The sequence below is a fragment of the Serinus canaria genome, chromosome 11, assembly GCF_022539315.1.
Source record: "Serinus canaria isolate serCan28SL12 chromosome 11, serCan2020, whole genome shotgun sequence".
NCBI lineage: Eukaryota > Metazoa > Chordata > Aves > Passeriformes > Fringillidae > Serinus > Serinus canaria.
This window is the reverse complement of record NC_066325.1, coordinates 8495154-8513320: the sequence shown is the minus strand read 5'-3', so window position 1 is coordinate 8513320 and position 18167 is coordinate 8495154. Positions and strand designations below refer to the sequence as shown.

Sequence of the window (18167 nt, the reverse complement as noted above, 5' to 3'; positions counted from 1 at the left end):
AGACTGAAGTCTCTTAGGTGAAAAGCTGCAGTTTTTCTGAGGAGCAAGTACTATAGAACATAGTGCATTACATTACTTTCTTAGCTTGATCACAACTTACTTTATTTTGTAGCACAACTTGTGGGCTCTACATGTAAAACTCAGGAATCTCAAGCTCCTTTACATAAGACATTGTTCTGGAGTATGAATCTTGCTGCACGTCTGGCAACCAATTAAAAAATAATCATGTATGAACAAACTGTCCTTTCTGTTTGATATGCAGAGCACACAGATAACATGGCCTAGCACATACACTTGATGTGTGTGCACTTCAGCTGCCTGACACCTAAACCAGCACAACTCTCCTGCTGCAAGTCCAGAACTGGAACCAACAGTGACACCGGGAGAGACATCACACTATGAAACACAACTGGAGATACTGCAAGTGTCACTTCTCTGCACTCAGATCCAGATGCAGAATAAATGAGCAGCCCACTGTCCTCACAGATTTTGGCAGCTTGGAGGAAGCCAGCCTGACTGAATTAGTGCCCAGGGCTCGACAGCCACACCAGGGGCTGAGTGAGACCATTCCCTCAGGCCCCACTGTCCCAAGCAGCTGAGCAGCAAAGTCCAGTTCTGCTAAAGTAGATGCCAGTCCTGCTAAAGCAGAGCCCAGTCCTGCTAAAGCAGAGCAGCCAGCGAGGTGAAGATCATTCTGACCTGTTTTGCTTCATCACAGGATAGCAGCTAAGTGTTGCTTTGTGTCTCAACACACTGTATTACACTAACCAGAATAATTGGTTTTAAAAAAATTCCTGTTTTAGTCATTCTGGAATTGTGCTATGTTCCACTCTCCTCTAGCTCTTCTTTATTCTTCATTTCACAGGAGAAATTACGCAGGCATGCATGCTCTAATTTCTCTCATCAGGGCGTTACCCATGGCTTCTGCTCCAACTGTTCAAAATTCTGCTCATCCATCCCAAAGAGCTCCTCTGCCTTGGGCTTATATATTCCTTTGCACACAAAAGGCTATTTGCAACGTCACTGAAGATAATTTAAAACAGTGGATATCAACTACACTCAAAAAAAATCATCTCATGCTCATGCACTATAGTTTGGTTTTGGCAGGATTTCTGAAGGAAGTTTCATTTGCAGAATGATGAAAATCTAAATTATTTAGAAATGCCGTGGATGGTGGGCTGAAGCAAGATGAAAGTCACACAGGTGACTTTCATCTTCCCAAACTCTATGATTTAAACTGTACGAGTTTAAGGGATATTTGCAACATAGTCCTGCAGCACTAAATGAGCCTTTTGTATCTGAGTTTTCTTTGGATAAGTAATTCCTAAAGGACAGTGTTTAATTGCCTCTATCATTCAAACTCTTAAAAATTGAAGGAAACAAGGAGAAATACTGTGGTATTTCAGGATTATAATTGTCTTTGGAGAAGAATGTGAAGGAGGAACCTGAGGTCTTTTAGCCACTGAAAGCATCAATACTTAAGAACCCAAAGTACCCATGCACCCATCCCTTCACTCCCAAAAGGAAAGCCAGCATTGCACAGGAGACAGAATAACTTCAGTCTGAAGCCTCCAAAGGTATTTTACTAAGAAAAGGATGGTACTGGTAAATTCTGCCAAAACTTCCTAAGTTTCATGAACTATACAAAGCTTTACCCCTACTATTCATGACCTACTTGGTTCTGAATTAGTTTTGAACAATAATTGTACTGAGGTAAAGACACAGAAAGCCCAATCCTCACTCTCTCCCTCACAATGTTATTAGGGAATTCAACACCTTCCTAAATTAACCTTCAATTTTAACACTGCTCTTCCACAAGCTTAATAAAATATTTTCTAGATTACCATTACCATCTGCATGTGCTGAATAATGAAGTAGGAACAACAGCAGACACTGTAAAGATCACAAATTACTTTCCCACCTACAAACTCAGACAAAACCAAACATTAGAGTCCTGAAGGGAACTGTAAATATGAAGCATCTGCTGAGGTCCTTTCCCTACCACCTGGGCCTCCATAGCAGACAAATCCTTTTAATATTTGCTGGCTTAAGCTACTGAAAAAAAACCACTTAACTGCATTTGCAGGTGATTTAATAGGTACTTAAGTTTCATGGTGACTGACACATCAGTCCTCATAAGAAAATAAAATTATGCATAATAAAGGAAACAATTTTCAAAAGCCTAAGAGACTTTGACTATCAATTTTTTTATCTTTCATTACTGAACCATATCAATATATTATATGCCACACAGTAACCATATTTTGAGACATATATGCCCTACAGGAGCTTTAAAATCAAACATCCCAAAACATGTCCATAATAGCAACTTGACAAAACCAGCTTAAGGAGCTAGGTTTTTGATATCACACATTTTTTCCTTCAGTTCTCCCATTTGAATTACAGTTTCACAGACCATCTATTCACAGTTAAACTAAAAACAGACATGCAGAAAAAAAATAGGTATTCCACTGCATAAGGAACCACTAAACATCACTAAAAATCAGGATATCCACTATATAAACAGTTTCTAAGGTGCAAATGGAGAATTTCCCTCCGCAGACAGGTAGGCAAATGAGGTTTTTACCTGTCCCTGTCCATTTTAGCCCAGGTGTTTGTTACCAGTGCCTGACTTCCCAGACACAGAGTCTGTTATAACAGGATTACACAAACCAACCTAATCCATCCAGGGCAGGGTTAGCCAAGCTCAATCCCACCACCTTTATCAGTTCAGGTAAAGCAGACATTTCTCAGAGCTGTGGGGAGCCCAAGGAGGAACCCTCACCCCCTGAGCCCCCCAAGATGGCAAAGGGTAGAAAGATGCAAGCAGAACTTCAAAGGGCACAGCTACACCCAAAAAACCACCCCTGGCAATCACCTCTGGTAGTTTTCAGGGTTTACCCAAGAATAGCTTGCCCTTTCTAACTAACATTTGTTATCTGCTGAGAAATTCAAATAATTGCCTTTTAGGACCAAGGGAGAGCAAAATTTCCACAAATATGTAAATGATTTAGCAACCCTGATCTTATTTCCAGGACTAAAGTATTTTGGGATTAATCTGATCATGCTGATGCTGAGTTTTGAAAACATGGAGATAGTTATGCATGTTTCTTCAAATGCTGGGGGGGGAAAAAAAGTCACTAAATTTACACTACAAGACCTACACTTTCTATCCTGTGCAAACACTTGAAAGCCTATTTCTTCCTCCAGTCAACACCCACTGACCCCAAATCCCTCAAATTAATGTTGTTTTTTTTCACCTATGTTCTGTATTTTACATTAACTTATAGGTTTAACTGCATCATAAAAGGCACTAAAATAGCATTGCTGTATGGAAACAGCATAGTGTAGTAGAGATATTAAAACACTGGACAAAGAAGAAATGTGGACAGCCCTTTTTAATTATTTAAACTGGTATCTCTATCTTCCCAGTTTATTTATTTTATAGACCCTTTGTTTCAATCAGCATCAGTGCTCTCTTCTTTAAACTTATTTGAGCTACTTCTACCTAAAATTCCCAAGCATATTTTTTAGTCAGAAGTGATGTAACAGACTCTTTTCCTACCAAGGTAAAAGAGAGCATTTTTTGTCTGTTTATATATTTCATTGTGTGCTTTGCTTTCCTAAAGTACACTTGGATGTACTAGAATTCTTCCTACAGAAATTTGTCTTTCAAGAGGGGGAAAAATCCTACTGAACTTTAATTATAAATCAGATGCTTGAATTAGTCCTACCACTAAGTGATTTGAAGTGTAACTCGGCAACTAATCCACTGCCTTTTAAATCCATGCCATATGCATTCTCAGTCTTGCTCTTTATTTTTTGCAGCATTTCCAGCAAAAACATCAAATGCCAACTGGAAAGACTGTTTTGAGAAATACCCTTACTTCCCACTGCCTTTTTATTTTTTTTCAATCACACTGTACATAAAAACAATCTCGCTGAATCACTGCATGTGTGGGAATAACCTTCTATTTCTTCCCTGGAAAGTATCCCCATGTCATCCCTCCTTCCCATCTTTGTAAGCAAGTGCTGTGAGAGTCTGTTGCTTCTCTTCCCTCAGGTGATGGAAGATGCATTTTGCTACCAGAGCAGTGAAAAAAAAAAAAAAAAAGAGGAACTGTTACCTCAACTGATCTGAAAGAAAAAGTACTTACAAAACAAAAAGATGAAGCAGGAGAAAAAGGTTTTGTGCAGGAAAAACAAGTGGGAAGAGCAGCAATGGGAAGAAGCTGATTTATTTCATAATGACAAAGAGTTCAACTCTAGTAATATCTAATTATCTTAAAACACACCAGTAATTCTAACATCTCCTATAAAAGACAGCCACACTGTTTTTCTTTAGCTCGCTTGAAAATCAGTGTTAGTCTGCTGGAACAGTTGCACATACAGACTATGCAGTTAAATGATGAGCAAACTCATCATTTAAAATACAGATATATATTTTTCCAAAGCTTTAAAGTGCAACTATTAGCATGCACTTTGTATATTCTGCAATTACAGCTTCAGGTTAATTTCCAAACATTTAAAACCACAGAGAAGTTGAAGGTATCTTTATCCTACAGTGGGGAATTAGGATTTCCTCAGCCTGCCAATTCCCTTTGCTTAAAAAAATACTCAGAAAGACCAAACAACAGTTGATAAGTTTGCTTTAAAACAAGAGCTTAACAAGTAAAAGTAGCTATCAGTATCAACAGTAGTTCAATTAATAGTAGTTAACCTTTCCTAGTAAAACAGCAACATTTGCATTTGTACTAGAGATGTAACAAAAGCTGCATCTACTAAATTACTGTAACACACAAATAGCTCTGACCCCCTCTGAACCAGCATAACAGGGATGAGCAGGGAGTTTTAAAGCAAATAAAGGTCAATTACATCAGTTCTGCAAATCACACCAGTGGTGTTACCATTAAACCAAACCAGAAGGCAACAGCAGGTCAGGTAATCTGCCTTTCTGTCTGTCTCCATAAAGCCAGGTAGCACAGATCTTTATACAGCTCCAGTATATTGCTTCTATTTTACTAGTGTAGTAAATATTATCACATAAACAAACAATCTGTGACCTTCTGTTAACTGGCACCACATGCTATCTGGGCAGAGGCAAGACTAACACACTCCCAGCAGACTGATGAGTACTGCTGGAGGATAACAGGCTTGGGAAAAAAACTCTCCCTGAAAACTCTAATGGGAGCAAAAAACCTGCAGCAGACTTTTGCCACCATGTGCACAGCAGCCGGTCACCCAACAGGAAGCCCAGGAAGCCTTGCACAGGGTTTTCTCACATAGAACAGAATGGACAAAACTCTACTTACACACACACAGTGGGTTCTGCCAGGCAAATATTCTTGTTTATGACTTGATAAATTATTTGACTTGAAAGATTAGTTAAATGAAAGAATGGAGAGCAATGTAATTATTAACTCCTGTCTCCTTCCATCAGAGCAGATTTACACTCTCAAATGTCCACTGCAAACAAGCCCACAGCAGTCCCTAAGAAGGAAGGGACACTACCACAATGCCAGGCCTACCCTGCTCACCTGGAAGCCAAGACAAAAGGCAGTCTGAGTTCGGGGCTCCCACCCACCAGCAGTGCTGCAGCCCCACTTGGCTGCACAGATCAGTTACGCACCCCGCACACACCCTGCTCGCTCCAGAAACCCTCTGCACATCCATCTGTGCAGCAAACCTGCTTTGGAACTGCTCACTAGGCAGGGGAACCAGGAACAGAATAAAACTCTCAACACCTCTCCTTCAGGAACAGGGGATCAAACTGAAAATAATATAAAAATATGAAGTCCAATAGCTAGCCACAGTTGCAGTTCGTTAATAACTTTACAGCTCCAGAATAAGAACATTTTCAAATTAAATCTGAAGTGCCAGTATGCCATCTGGAAAGTCAATGCAGATTCCTAAGCCTTTCCAGCATCTTCTTATATTCACAGTCTTCTGGATGGGGGGGTTCTTTTAGTTTTTTTTAGGTTTGTTTGTTTGTTTTTTAAAGAGAAGGGATTTTTGCACATCATTTTGGAACAATCGAGGATTACAAAACTGAGCCCCAAGTTACTTTGCTACACTTCCTATATCAGAAGTGCTCCAAGTTTCTTATGAAAATATCTAAAGCTATTATTACAATTACAATTAAAACCATAAGGTTGAGTTTGTAGGTTAAATTTCTATTCCCTGAGCAAAATGAAAAATGACCCCAATTTACCTGTTTTGAAACAAGGGCATCAACCGTTTATTACTTTGGTGACACTTTCCTACAGTACCAATACAAGTTTAGATGCCCTGCTGTCACAGTCAGGCAAAATTAAAATCACATATGTAGCTCCCCCTCTCACTTCTAAATGCTTAAAAGCAACTGCAGTTGGTGCACCTTGAAAGAGGAGGAACAATCACACTCACTACGGCAAAGGTACAAGGAACATTTCGGGTAACTTTTTATTTTGATGAATTGTTATCTTTAAAGTAGGGGTGTGCACAGTGAACTATCTTCAGATTAAACAATGCAGTATTTGGGGATTCATGATGCAGTACTATGCTCCCTTAAAGGTATATATTAGAAACTATTTGTTCATATTCTGATTTGTTCTCTTGTCCTCAGATACTCTTATCTGCAAGGCAGGATGCACAGCTACCAGAAAGACCATGGGCTGGGAGCAGTAACACTGCAAAGTATTTTGGAGTCAACAGCCTCCATTTGTTCTGCTTATTGTCACAGGATAGAAAGCTACAAACAATAACAATCAAAAAAGGACAGTACCTAAACAGATCACAGAAAATGTTTCCCATGTTCACCTCTATCAGCCCAGTGATAAACATGCATGCTTAAGCTGCAAAAAATGCTTCTTCTAATGTAGGTGACAGATCTCATCCTTCCAAGTACCTAGAGAAGTTGGTCCCTGACTAACCCTGTGGATCAAATCATGGGGTTTTATATTCTTTATTTCCCCTGAAGCTTCAGCTTGTATATCTGTCAGAAAACTACCAAGAAATAGTTTAGTAGAGAAAATACTAGAAAATACTGCATTGGCATACTTCCCATGAATCCAAAATGTTAAAAGAGCAATCCACACTGAAAGATGACTTAGTAAAGATTTCACACAGCTACCTCAAGTGCTGGGTTTTGCTTGGACACAAAGACAGAAAAATCAGCACAGGATGGAAAAAGGGGGACTCTCTTACTCAGACCTAGTATCACAAAGGTGACTACTGGAACTCACTCCAGGATGGGGCATCCCTCACTTGGCACAACTGCTCACACCATCCACATGTGCATTGACATATGTGTGCACAGAACAACAGAAGTAGAAAATGCACTTCCATTTGTGCACTTCCAAGAGAAGTAGCAAATGCAGAGTGAAAGGCTGTGCAGAGCTCTCAGAAACACCCTCAGACTCATCCAACTCACTTGCTGGAAACAGTCTCTAAAAATAATTAGAAGATTATGTAGTAGTGTCCTGTGTACCCAACAAATGAGTAGAAGATGCAGCACTGACCAATTGTAAGAGAGGTATAAGAGCTGTGAGCTCCACAAAGTGCAGAATCAATAGCAACTGAAAGAGCAAGTTTCAGCACGTCTGCAGCAGGTTTGCTTCAGAGCAGCAAAGGCTGAAGTGAACTATTACAGCATATAATGTTCAGTGACTTGCTGCCTACAGGCAAATACCACACTGCACAAAAAACAAGGGAGGAAGTTTGTTAATACAGTTATTCTCTTCTTTACTCCTGGGTATTTCTACGCCAGGAGCTGACACTGTTACTTACTGCCATTGAAACTTTATCTTTTACCTACTGTATGTGCCCCTTGTCCAGGCTGTAACAACAGCAGCTTCAGAAGATCACTGGTTAGTTCAAATTCAGCTAGAAAACAATGCACATTATGCACAAAGGAATTACAAGAGAGCAAAAGAAGCAGGACTGTACTGTCCTTTCTGCCTCATCTCCAAAACTATCCCATAAGAAGCAATCTAACAGCTAGATGAGGCAAACTTCTCTTCCACCTGATGCTGGAAGCAGAGGGACATGTAAAGAAGCTGCTTACCTCAATAACCAACTAGTTCTTCAGGGCAAAAATCAACATGAAAATTTTCTCATGTGAGTACCTGCCAAGTATGACTACTACAGTAGTCATTCCCCATGGATGAATGAGTGTAAGATACTGAGTCTGAAGCACAACCAGAAGGCTGAGTATATAGAAGATCCTCAAACATATGAGTTGAATCACCCAACTGGAGAGTGTGACAGAACAAAGCAAAAATTAAATAAAATTAACCTTAGGACCTAATTTTTTTAGCCTGACTCAGTACTGGGACCTAAGACTGTGATCTGCAATCATGGCCATTATTCAGATTAAGACAGTTCCTTCACCACACTATGTTTAACTCAACACTTTAACTGGCAACTGTGGAAAGCTTGCCAACCAGGAGTGCCTCTGAATACATAAGAGATAAAGCCAGATGCAATGCACAAGTCCTTCACACCACTTTCGGGAATGATATGCATACTTTAGATTAAAGCAAAAATCTTACTGAGGGATAAGGGGGAGGAATGCAAATGCATAGAAAGGAGTATACTTTTTATAACAACCCTGTTGAAATGAAACAAACAAAAAAACCCCTCAAAACCAGAACAAAAGCAACTTGCTTTTTGTAGCACACAGGAAAAGATAGCTGCTCCTGAAGTAACATAGGAAGTGAACAGCTCTAAAATTAACAGTGAGAATTAAGAAAGCAAGTTATCACACTTCCTCAGTCTAGCCTAAACACAGCATCAAGAGGTCAGGCAGGGTCAACAAGCTTTGATTAAGGACTCCCTGTCTTGAGACCATACACCGTGACTCAAACAGAAAGATCATCACCTTAGTCATCACTCAAACTACAGCACAGCATTGCTGCATGCTGTATTCTAGAAGACATTCAAAGAAAGGCTTATCTATACTTAATATTTGTGACAGATTAATGCAAGTTCTTTCAGGTGTTGCTGCATCCATAAACAAAGTAATTGTAAGAAATCATATGACACTTTGAACGGGTGTGCTTAAATGTAACTGAAAGTAAATCTACACCAAGTGAAGGTGATGACGCAATGTTGCTACTCACCTATACACTTCTCACTTATCATAGAATTTCCCTCATTTCCCTGATTTAGAAGTTCTAGAGGATTTTAATATTTGGATTTGTCCCGTTATATGTTATATTCTATTAATTAATCACAATACTATTTCCTCCATGCTGTCTTAACATATTCAATACAGTGCTGGCTACTTCTCCAATAAGAGATCACACTGACAAGACAGAAGAGTGGAGGTGCACAAACACTGACTTTGATTTTATGTCTCTGCTACCATTGCTGTCCAGTAAAAACCCTAAAAAATGCAATGCAAAACAAAAAATTGCACAATGTAGGCACTACAGTACGGTGATGCAAAATACCACACCATAAAGCCTTCTCAAGCCATTGCAGCAACACTGTGCCTCTTCCACTGAACATCACTTTTCAGTAAGTCAGAGGTAGATGTCATACCGGGGAAGATGTTATAAGACTGTCAGAGAGGCTGATCTGAAGCGAGGGCTGCCAAATAATCTTAATTGTTGCCATGGGAGGAAGAAAATAACAAATGCTGTTGCATCCCAGCGCAAGACAACCCCAGCCTCAGTCAGGCAGCAGCTCACCCTCACTCTGGGCTGCTGTGCTAGAGCTGCCCTCCCACCCATGACCCACCCTGAGAGCTTGGCAGCCCCAAGGGACACGATCTGTGTGGCTCAGTGTCACACAGCTTTTGTGACACAGCTTTAAGGGTCAGGAAGACAACTATCAGGGACAGGCAGAATCAGAAAACCTGTACTGAATGCAGCAATAGTGACACCTTGATTGCATGGCTATGATACAACACACCAGTATTACCAATACAAAGGTATTGGGAAGCTTTATACTGGCTCTAGTGATGTGTAGGAGAGAGTTTTGTACAAACATATAAACAATAGTTCTGTTCCCTTGATTCATGTCTGTCTCCTGTTTTGATATCTTAAGTTCATAGTATTGCTGGAAAAAAATTCCTGCTGTTTTATCTATTGTTTAAAGTTACAAAATGATTGAAGTTCAAACTGCTCCTGCTATAGCTATTTGCAGCCTAGGAAAAACATCTGCAGCTCATATTGACTTCAGCAGTTTTCCTCTTTTTCTTGCTTATAGAAATATTTCCTTTAGCCCCCATTTCTAGGCAAAGGCACAGAAAGTAATACTGAAATACTCGTGACATTTTGAGCACTCTTTGGCAGTTCATCCAAAAACATAATTCAAAAAGAGAAACACTCATAATTTAAGAATTCCCAGCATGTTCAAATAATAAATTAGCATTCCAAATGCCTACTAAGAACAGCAATAGCATTTATTTGCTTATATGCAAATCTCATGTATTATGCAAGATTTGCACTGGTTGTGTTCCTCTATCACTACCAGCACAACTCCCTCCCTCAATACAACACCTAAGCTGGCTCTAGGCTGCATTCTGCTCCTGCTGCCAGTTCCAACATCCAGCAAGGAGAGCACAGGAACCACTGTTTTACATCACATACAATATAAACAAAAAGCTTTGAAGCAACAGTCATCTCTGAAATTTTGGCATATGCATGGTTTTGGGAGCACATACACCATATTGAAAGATGTGTTCAGAACCCCCACACGATGAGATCAATTAAAAAAAAAATTAAGTACTCCTGTTTTAGCCTATTCTATCATTTTAATAGCAAAGTTATGCACACAGCTTCTGAAAACCACATTTAAATTTTCCAAAGTGAATCCTCAAAATGATAAACAGATTTAACATTCTAATTTTAAATAAATTATTAGAAACGGACAGGAACAAAGTATAATATGGAGAGAGCAGAAAAAAAATTGAAGGGGAGAGAAAAGCAATAACGTGCTCTCATGATACAGGTCTCCATTTATCTGTGCTTCCTGGGACTGACAACATGATACCAGGCTTCCTAAAACTGACCTTATGTTAACAGTTTGACAATTAAACAGTAAGAGCTACAACTTTAACACAGTTTAACATGACACTAATAGAGATACAGGGTGAACAGATCCTTCTTCTTCAATGCATACTGCTGCAGAAAACTCACAGCAGCTCTTGGGAATCAGCAAGCACACAAGAGGGAATGACACACTCTTCCTATTACTTAATATAGACATCTCCATCTACCAAAAAAAAGTCTGCCAAACTTGTGTTCCTTATATAGCCACTCCAAGGTAAATAGGTATCCAAGTCCCAAACAGAAGATATGAATATTGGAGAAAACAGAACAGTTCACAAGAATACATCCACATGCTGTTCTCTTGCACATGCAGAAATCGGCAGCCTCTGAAGTCCTCCCTAAACTGTTTAAACAAAACACGCTGAAAGGTTGGCTCCATTCCAAAATCCTGCAACCTCAAGTAATACTGTTATATAATATTCACCATACATTTCTCAGAATGTTTTATCAAACTGCCTTCAGTCTACATCTTCATCCCTAGTAAACCTGTTTCTCTCCCCCAGCCCTTCCAAAAGAAGGCATTTCTTACTACAGGAGGCTGTGGGGAAATACTCGGTTTCACTTCCATAAAGCACAGCTGACTGCCTCCAAGAGCTGCACAAGCTGTCACAAGGGTACTGCCAGAAGGGTGCTGTGGCATGACTCAGGACGAGACAGAGAGTGACAGTGGCTCTCATCAGGCGGGTACAAGGAAGGATCTGCACTCCAGTCACATCCCTGCACTTGCACCTCGCAGCCGGCACATGCAGCTATGGAGCAAGCACTGAGTGCTGCTCCAGCAGGCTCTCTCAGGCAGCAAGCAGATTCATGTCTATGGATTTTTCCAAATAACTCCTTCTTACATATGTGATGTTCACAGTGAATTCACCTGCAGCCTATGTTTTAATGTACATGAGTTCACCAAATCCAAAACACGTGCAACTATCCTAACAGAGGGTGCATGCACACACCTTGCTGTTTCACCAGAAATCTGTTTGTTTGTTTGTTTCACCTACATTAAGCTTTTGTGTCAAGTAATGAAACAGTAAATCAGGCAACAACCCTGCATTTGATTTAAGCACTTAAGAGTATATGATGAAAACCAACACAAATTATTAGATTTCCCCCAAGTCAGGCATTCCAGCTGGTTTTACATTTTGCGGTTCACAGGAGGTTCACAGACTTGTTCTGCTCACATCACCCTCAGCTCTGTCTGTGCTCCAGCCCACATGGAAATCATACTCCCATGGCTGATAGCATGCAAGGGCCTGAGCAAACAGAGAGCCAGGGACATGCAGGGTAAGTTATGACAGTCAGCTGCCTTAACGTGGCTCCTGGTCCTCTGGTCAGCTCACACCTGGGTCAATGGGTTTGTGTCTGCCTTAATGCACTTTGCTTCTTTCAAAAATGAGACTAAAAGATCTGAGAAGCTGACAAACTTCACATGAAAACTTATAATGGAATTTCTGTAGCAAAGACTTACGGCTTTAAGCTATTTTCTTCTCTAAAGTAGTTATGGTTGTATTTCATGGTACCCTCTGCAATCCGGGGCAACATGCTGAGAAACCTTATAAACAAGCAGAAGTCTGCTCAAGTCTGTGCCAACCACTTCAGCAGTGTGAGAGTGTTTGCACCTCTGTGTGTGCAACCCCCTCCTGTGGGGGTCACAGGATTCTCTCCCTTTCGTGGCAAAGTTTCCATCAGTACTTCAAAAAGTGCATTCAGTATTTCAAAATGCATCTTTCTATCTAATCAATGCTTCTTCCCAGCACACACACCACAAATTTATTTCCTTAAACTCACACATTAACTGAGCTCTTGCCTTCAGCTCTAGATTACTGTGAAAACAGCTCCCTACAGAGTCCCAAATCCACATCTCCTTCCTGGGAACTGTGTAGCACTGGGCTCTTTCCTTTGGCACAAGAATCACAGAAACCTACAATAAATAGGCCAAACTTAAGTGCAAGTCTTTATTTTTGGGTTTTGTTGCACTGAAGGCTTCTCTTTTCAGCAGTTCTTTTCTAACATTTTAGCCAGGCTCAATCTAAATATGGTGAAAGCTGTAAAATAGCTACTTCAGTATCCCAAATACTTTTTCTTTCTTTCTAATTGCGACACTACTAACATTATTTACTGCTGCCCTTGGGACACACGCGCACACACACACATGGACACACACACAGAGAATCCCGTCCAAAACCCTCAACCCACACATCCTCCTTCATCCTTGAGTTTTGCTACTAACTACCCTGCCAAGGCAAACCCAATTTAACTCTTTAAAGGTATGCATTAAACTAACATCCTTCTCATGCTGTGAAACTTTTCATTCATATATTGCATTATCTGTTCTTGACAGAATTGCTGTCTGATGACAGTCCCCAGAGGATGTGAGACATGGAAGCTGACTCTGACTGGTGCAAAGCAACTTGCAGGCAGCACTACACAGCTGATTTACAGTGATATTTCACAAATCACCATGTTAAGAGTGTCACAACACAATAGAGTACCTGTCATGCAAACACCTGCTTTATTAATAGAACTGCAAGTCTGAGAACTTAGACTAAGGAAAAATAATAAAGATAAGCCAGAATACAATGTACACAACAGCACCATTAACTCCAAGAGAGCAAAAACTCCCTTTAATTGAATGTATTTCATAACAGGAAAATGTTAGGAATATTGTGCATACTTCAGAAAAAATCTATCTTGAAACCAAACCAAATACTGTTGTGAGTTATTTTTTAATTATTTGACTATTTCTTTATATGTGTACATAGCCTTAACTAAGAGGGTATATTTCTCAAACCTGGCAGAAAAAAAAAAATCAAGATTTAACAGAATTGCTACTTAGCTTGTAACCAAAATCTCTACTTCAACATGTTTGCCTTACCTAAATCTTTAGACAGCTAGTTGCACACTGTTATGCATTTACAAAATTTGTCCAACTTGCTAAAAATTATTGGATTGGTTTTCCAGACAGCTGATCAATAAAATTGCATATTCAGAGCTTGTTTTGCACAGCCATCCACACAAGTGACATCCTTGCACTGGAAATGTGAATGCCACATGTCAGCTTTCAGCTGTGTTTGCCAGGAAATCTGGTCTCATCTTGATGAAGGTGGGACTGTTCCACAATTCTGCTGTATTCCAAAGAGTCAAAGTTTAAAGTGATCAATTTAACAAAATTCCAGGATGATATATAGGGAAAAGCACTGAGAGCCATTACCACTTTCTCACAATTTGCATAGTTACAAGCAGGGAAGAAAAAGATACCTGTTAACACACAAGTAATGATATAATAGCAATGCTGATATCTTTTTCCCCCATTAACTGCTACAACACAATTTTGGAAATTTACATTGGAAACAACAAATTTAAAATATTTTTTCTAATAACAACCTCATTTGCTAGGTTACAAACCTCTCTACACGTGCTTACTGCCCAGTGTCTCAAAATGCAGAGAGATGCCTGAGAACAGACAGTTGATAAAGAGAAACTTGCAGTGGGGAGAGAAGGCAGCACCTCAGGTCACACCCCAGGTCCAGGAGGGGACCTCAGGTCACCTGGGGCACCTCAGGTCACACCCCAGCAGCCAGTCAGTCACACTGCAACCTTCACAGGACCTAGGCATTGCCTAGACTTTCCTAGGAAGCTTCTGCTCCTTTTAGAAACTATTTCCACAATTTTTCATTCAAGATTGTTAGCCAACAGCCTCTAAAACATGTTAGAGCTTTTTAAAAAGGAAACTTCAGTAATTTAGGAAAAGCAATGTAGGGGTGTATTTGAGAGACACTCTACCTTGCTCTGCTTTGAATAAAGGAAATAGCTGAAACAAAAGCTCAGCATCATGTAAATATATGCCACAACTAGACAGTGAATACACATGCAGGCTAAGATATCTGAGTATGTCTTGATACTGTTAAAAAAAACTCCACAAGGGCCTAACACTTGGAGTTTGAAACTGATTCCACCAAAATTCAACTCTAGCAACACTTTGAATACTTTGGGAAAGTTGTTGTTATTATTGTGATTAATCTCTTGCTGAAGCTCACTCTTTTTTTCATCCTATTATTATTACTATTACTGTCTTGTTGAAACTTACCCTTATCCACCCTATATCTTCAATACAGAAAAAAATTTACAAATTTAAAGACACAGAGAGAGTAAAGCTCTTCTAAAAATGTTCCTCGGCCTCCAAGTAAATAAGTTACAAGGCAAAATACAACCAGAGTCCAAAAACTAACTTTAAAAAACTCAGTACTTACTATGTTTTACACACATTAGTTTAAAGTTGAGTGAAGAAATTTGCAGGATGTTCCAAGGTACAGTGACTAAAACACTTAAAATAGTACACTTCTGCCATGTCCTTGTATGACTTATTATAAGCCCATCAGTAAAGGTAACACAGGAGCTGGCTAGGAAACAGCCAGAGGTGGTAACAACTAGTCTTCCAAAACGATCAGCAAATTTGAATAGTCATTTTGATAAATCTCACAGAACAGCAATTTCAGAAGGCCAAGAGGCGGATGCTTTCCTGTGTGAGGAGACTGAAGAACCCTAAGGTACAAGCTGAGCACACAAAAACTCATGCAACTAAATCACTACTGATTTCTAAAGTGAGCTCTGCCAGGCCTTCAACTCTAACCATACACCTCCGTCATCTAGACTCTGAAGGGTTCAAGGCAAAGGTTATGTTTTGAAAAGCGTGAACTTTACAAAAAAAAAAAAAAATCCACAGACATTACCAAATGGCCTTTATCCAGGGCATCGCCCATATCAAAAGGCATCACTGTGTTCAAAAAAACGGGAGGACTCAGTTTTCAGGTAAACAGAAGATAGGGGATTGCCTGTCCTCCTTCTCTGTGGGCTCATCATGCAATGCCAACTGATGAGACCTAAGCCAACACAAAAACACTAATGATAAAACATTCAGATCAGCATATGCATTCCATAGTCAGAGATCCATAGCAACCATTAATAAACCCACATTAAAACCACTGCACGCTATAAATGCGTGGAAGTTTATTTCTGAGAGCAGGTGCCTGCCTGCATGCATACCTTCTCAATCAGGTCTCAGAAAACACACTCCCCGAGAAACTACCTAGTCTGTGCGCTTTCTTTTGACAGCAGCAGATGATTATTGTTTTTTTAAGTTCTAGTCCCTACCACGCATTTGTTCCGCAGGCAGCACAAAGGGTTCGAGGTGAGCTTGACAGCGCTGCAGAGGGCAGGCGTGCCGGCCCTGTGCCTGTGCCCGTTCCCGGCCCTGTGCTGTCCCCGGCCCCGCCGCACGTGCGTGAGCAGCGAGGGCAGCACCCGGCGCTACAGCAGCGACAACACCGAGCCGAGCGCGAAGAGGCGCTGACAGCGGAACGCCGTGTCCGAGGAGCTCGGCGGCACCGGCCGGCAGGGTGTAACACGTGCACGGGCGGTGACAGCGGAGGGCCGGCGGGGCCCCGGTCCCTGCGGATAGGCGTGCCCGCGCCCATCAGCATGCACACGGGCACCGTCGCCGCACGCGTGTGGCCCCGGCCCCGCGGAGCCGCCGCCCCGGCGGGCGGGAGGCTCGGCGCAGGGGCTGCCCCGCACAGGCCGCTCGAGCACCGGCGGGGCGTAGCTGTCACCACGGCCGGGCGGCGCCGGCTCGGCACCTACCGCCCGCCGCCCCTGCCCAACCCCGCGGACCCGGCCCGACTCCCTGCGCCACCCGCCGGGCCCGCGCCGCACCCCAGGTGCCGCGGCCCAGCGGCCCCTCGGCGGCCACTGCCCGGCCCCGGCGTGCGGCCCCGGGGCGGGGAAGGACCTCGGCCCCCGCCTCCTCCTCCTCCTTCTCCGGAGGCCGAACGCGGTCGGGTCCGGCGCCCCCCTCGCCCGCCCCGCGGACGCTCACCCCACGACTCCCTGGCTGTAGTTCCTCTTCTTCCAGGGGGTGCCGGTGTAGAGCGGCTCGGCCAGGCCGGGCTGGGCGCGGGCGGCCGGCTCGTCGGCCGGGGCGGGGGCGCGGCCCAGCAGCAGGCTGTAGTTGAGCCCGAAGGTGCTGGCCTTGTTGTCGCGCTTCCTCTTGTTGCTGGCGGCGGCGGCGGCGGCGGGCGGCGCCCCCCGCGCGGGCCGGGCCCAGGCGGCGGCCCCCGGGGGCGGCGAGGCCTGGCGGTGGCCGCGGCTGTGCGGGTTGTTGGCGCTCTCGAGCGGCAGGAAGTCGGGCGGGGGGTCGGCGCGGGGGGCGCGGTACATGCCGGGCGGGGAGGCCGGGCCGGCCGCGGCGGGGGCGCTCTGCTGCTGCTGCTGCTGCTGCTGCTGTTGCTGCTGCTGCTCCTGCTGCTGCTGCTGCTGCTGGAAGTAGAGGTTGCGGACCCCCTGCGTGGTCTCCCAGATCTGCATCCACAGGCGGTTCGAGGGGCCGAGCTGCTCTGGCTGGAACCAGGCTATCCGGGGATCCATCAAACGGGGACCCACCCCGGCTGATCCGCTCCCCGCGCCGCGCCGGCCGCCGCCGCCGAGACCCTGTCAGCGGGTCCCAGCGCTAATGGCGGCTCCTATGGAAGGGCAGCTCCGCGCCTGCCTGCTCGCTGCTGCCGCCGTCGCTCCACAGCCCCCGCCCCTCCTGGCGAGCGCGGCGAGGCGGGGCCGGGCCGGGAGAGCCGCCGGCACGCGGGCCGCGCGCAGCACGGGGGGCGGCGGCCCCCCGGCCGCTCCCCCAGCACCACCGCGCTGCCCCCGGACCGGGCCGCGCCGCGGAGCGGGACCCGGGGCCGGCGGCTCCTGTCCCGGCACAGCCGCCGCCGGCGCGCAGCGGCGCCGCGCCCCTCGGGGCACCAGCCGCGCTCCGAGGGCCGAGCGCTCGTTCCGGCCCCGCAGGCGCCCGAGCGGCCGCGGCTCCGGCCCCGCCGCTGCCAGCGCGCCGGGCTGCGGCTCGGGCACACGGAGAGGTGCGGGCACACCCGGCCCAGCGTTCCCCTGTGGGCACACCGACGGGTGACTCTGCACCCTCCCCATCCCAAAACTCTTGTGAGGACGCGGAGGGGTAGTTCAGGGTCTTCCTGCCTTTCATTCCGCACCAGAGGAGGGGCAAAGGCAGCCTAGGTGCAGCCTTTTTTGTAGATGGAAAAATACACCACATACACAATACCACAAACAGCAACAGTGAGTAGT

At 43.8% G+C, this 18167-nt stretch overlaps 1 protein-coding gene across 1 annotated transcript in view; it reads right to left on the bottom strand.

The window, feature by feature from the left end:
• TENT4B (terminal nucleotidyltransferase 4B) overlaps positions 1-17596 on the bottom strand; it is a 41029-nt gene extending 23433 nt beyond the window's left edge. Inside the window, exon 1 of the mRNA XM_030227754.2 lies at positions 16909-17596. Coding sequence (XP_030083614.1) covers positions 16909-17456 — 548 coding nt within the window. The 5' untranslated portion in view covers positions 17457-17596. The remainder of the gene's footprint in view (positions 1-16908) is intronic.
• Between the last annotated feature and the right edge of the window lie 571 nt (positions 17597-18167).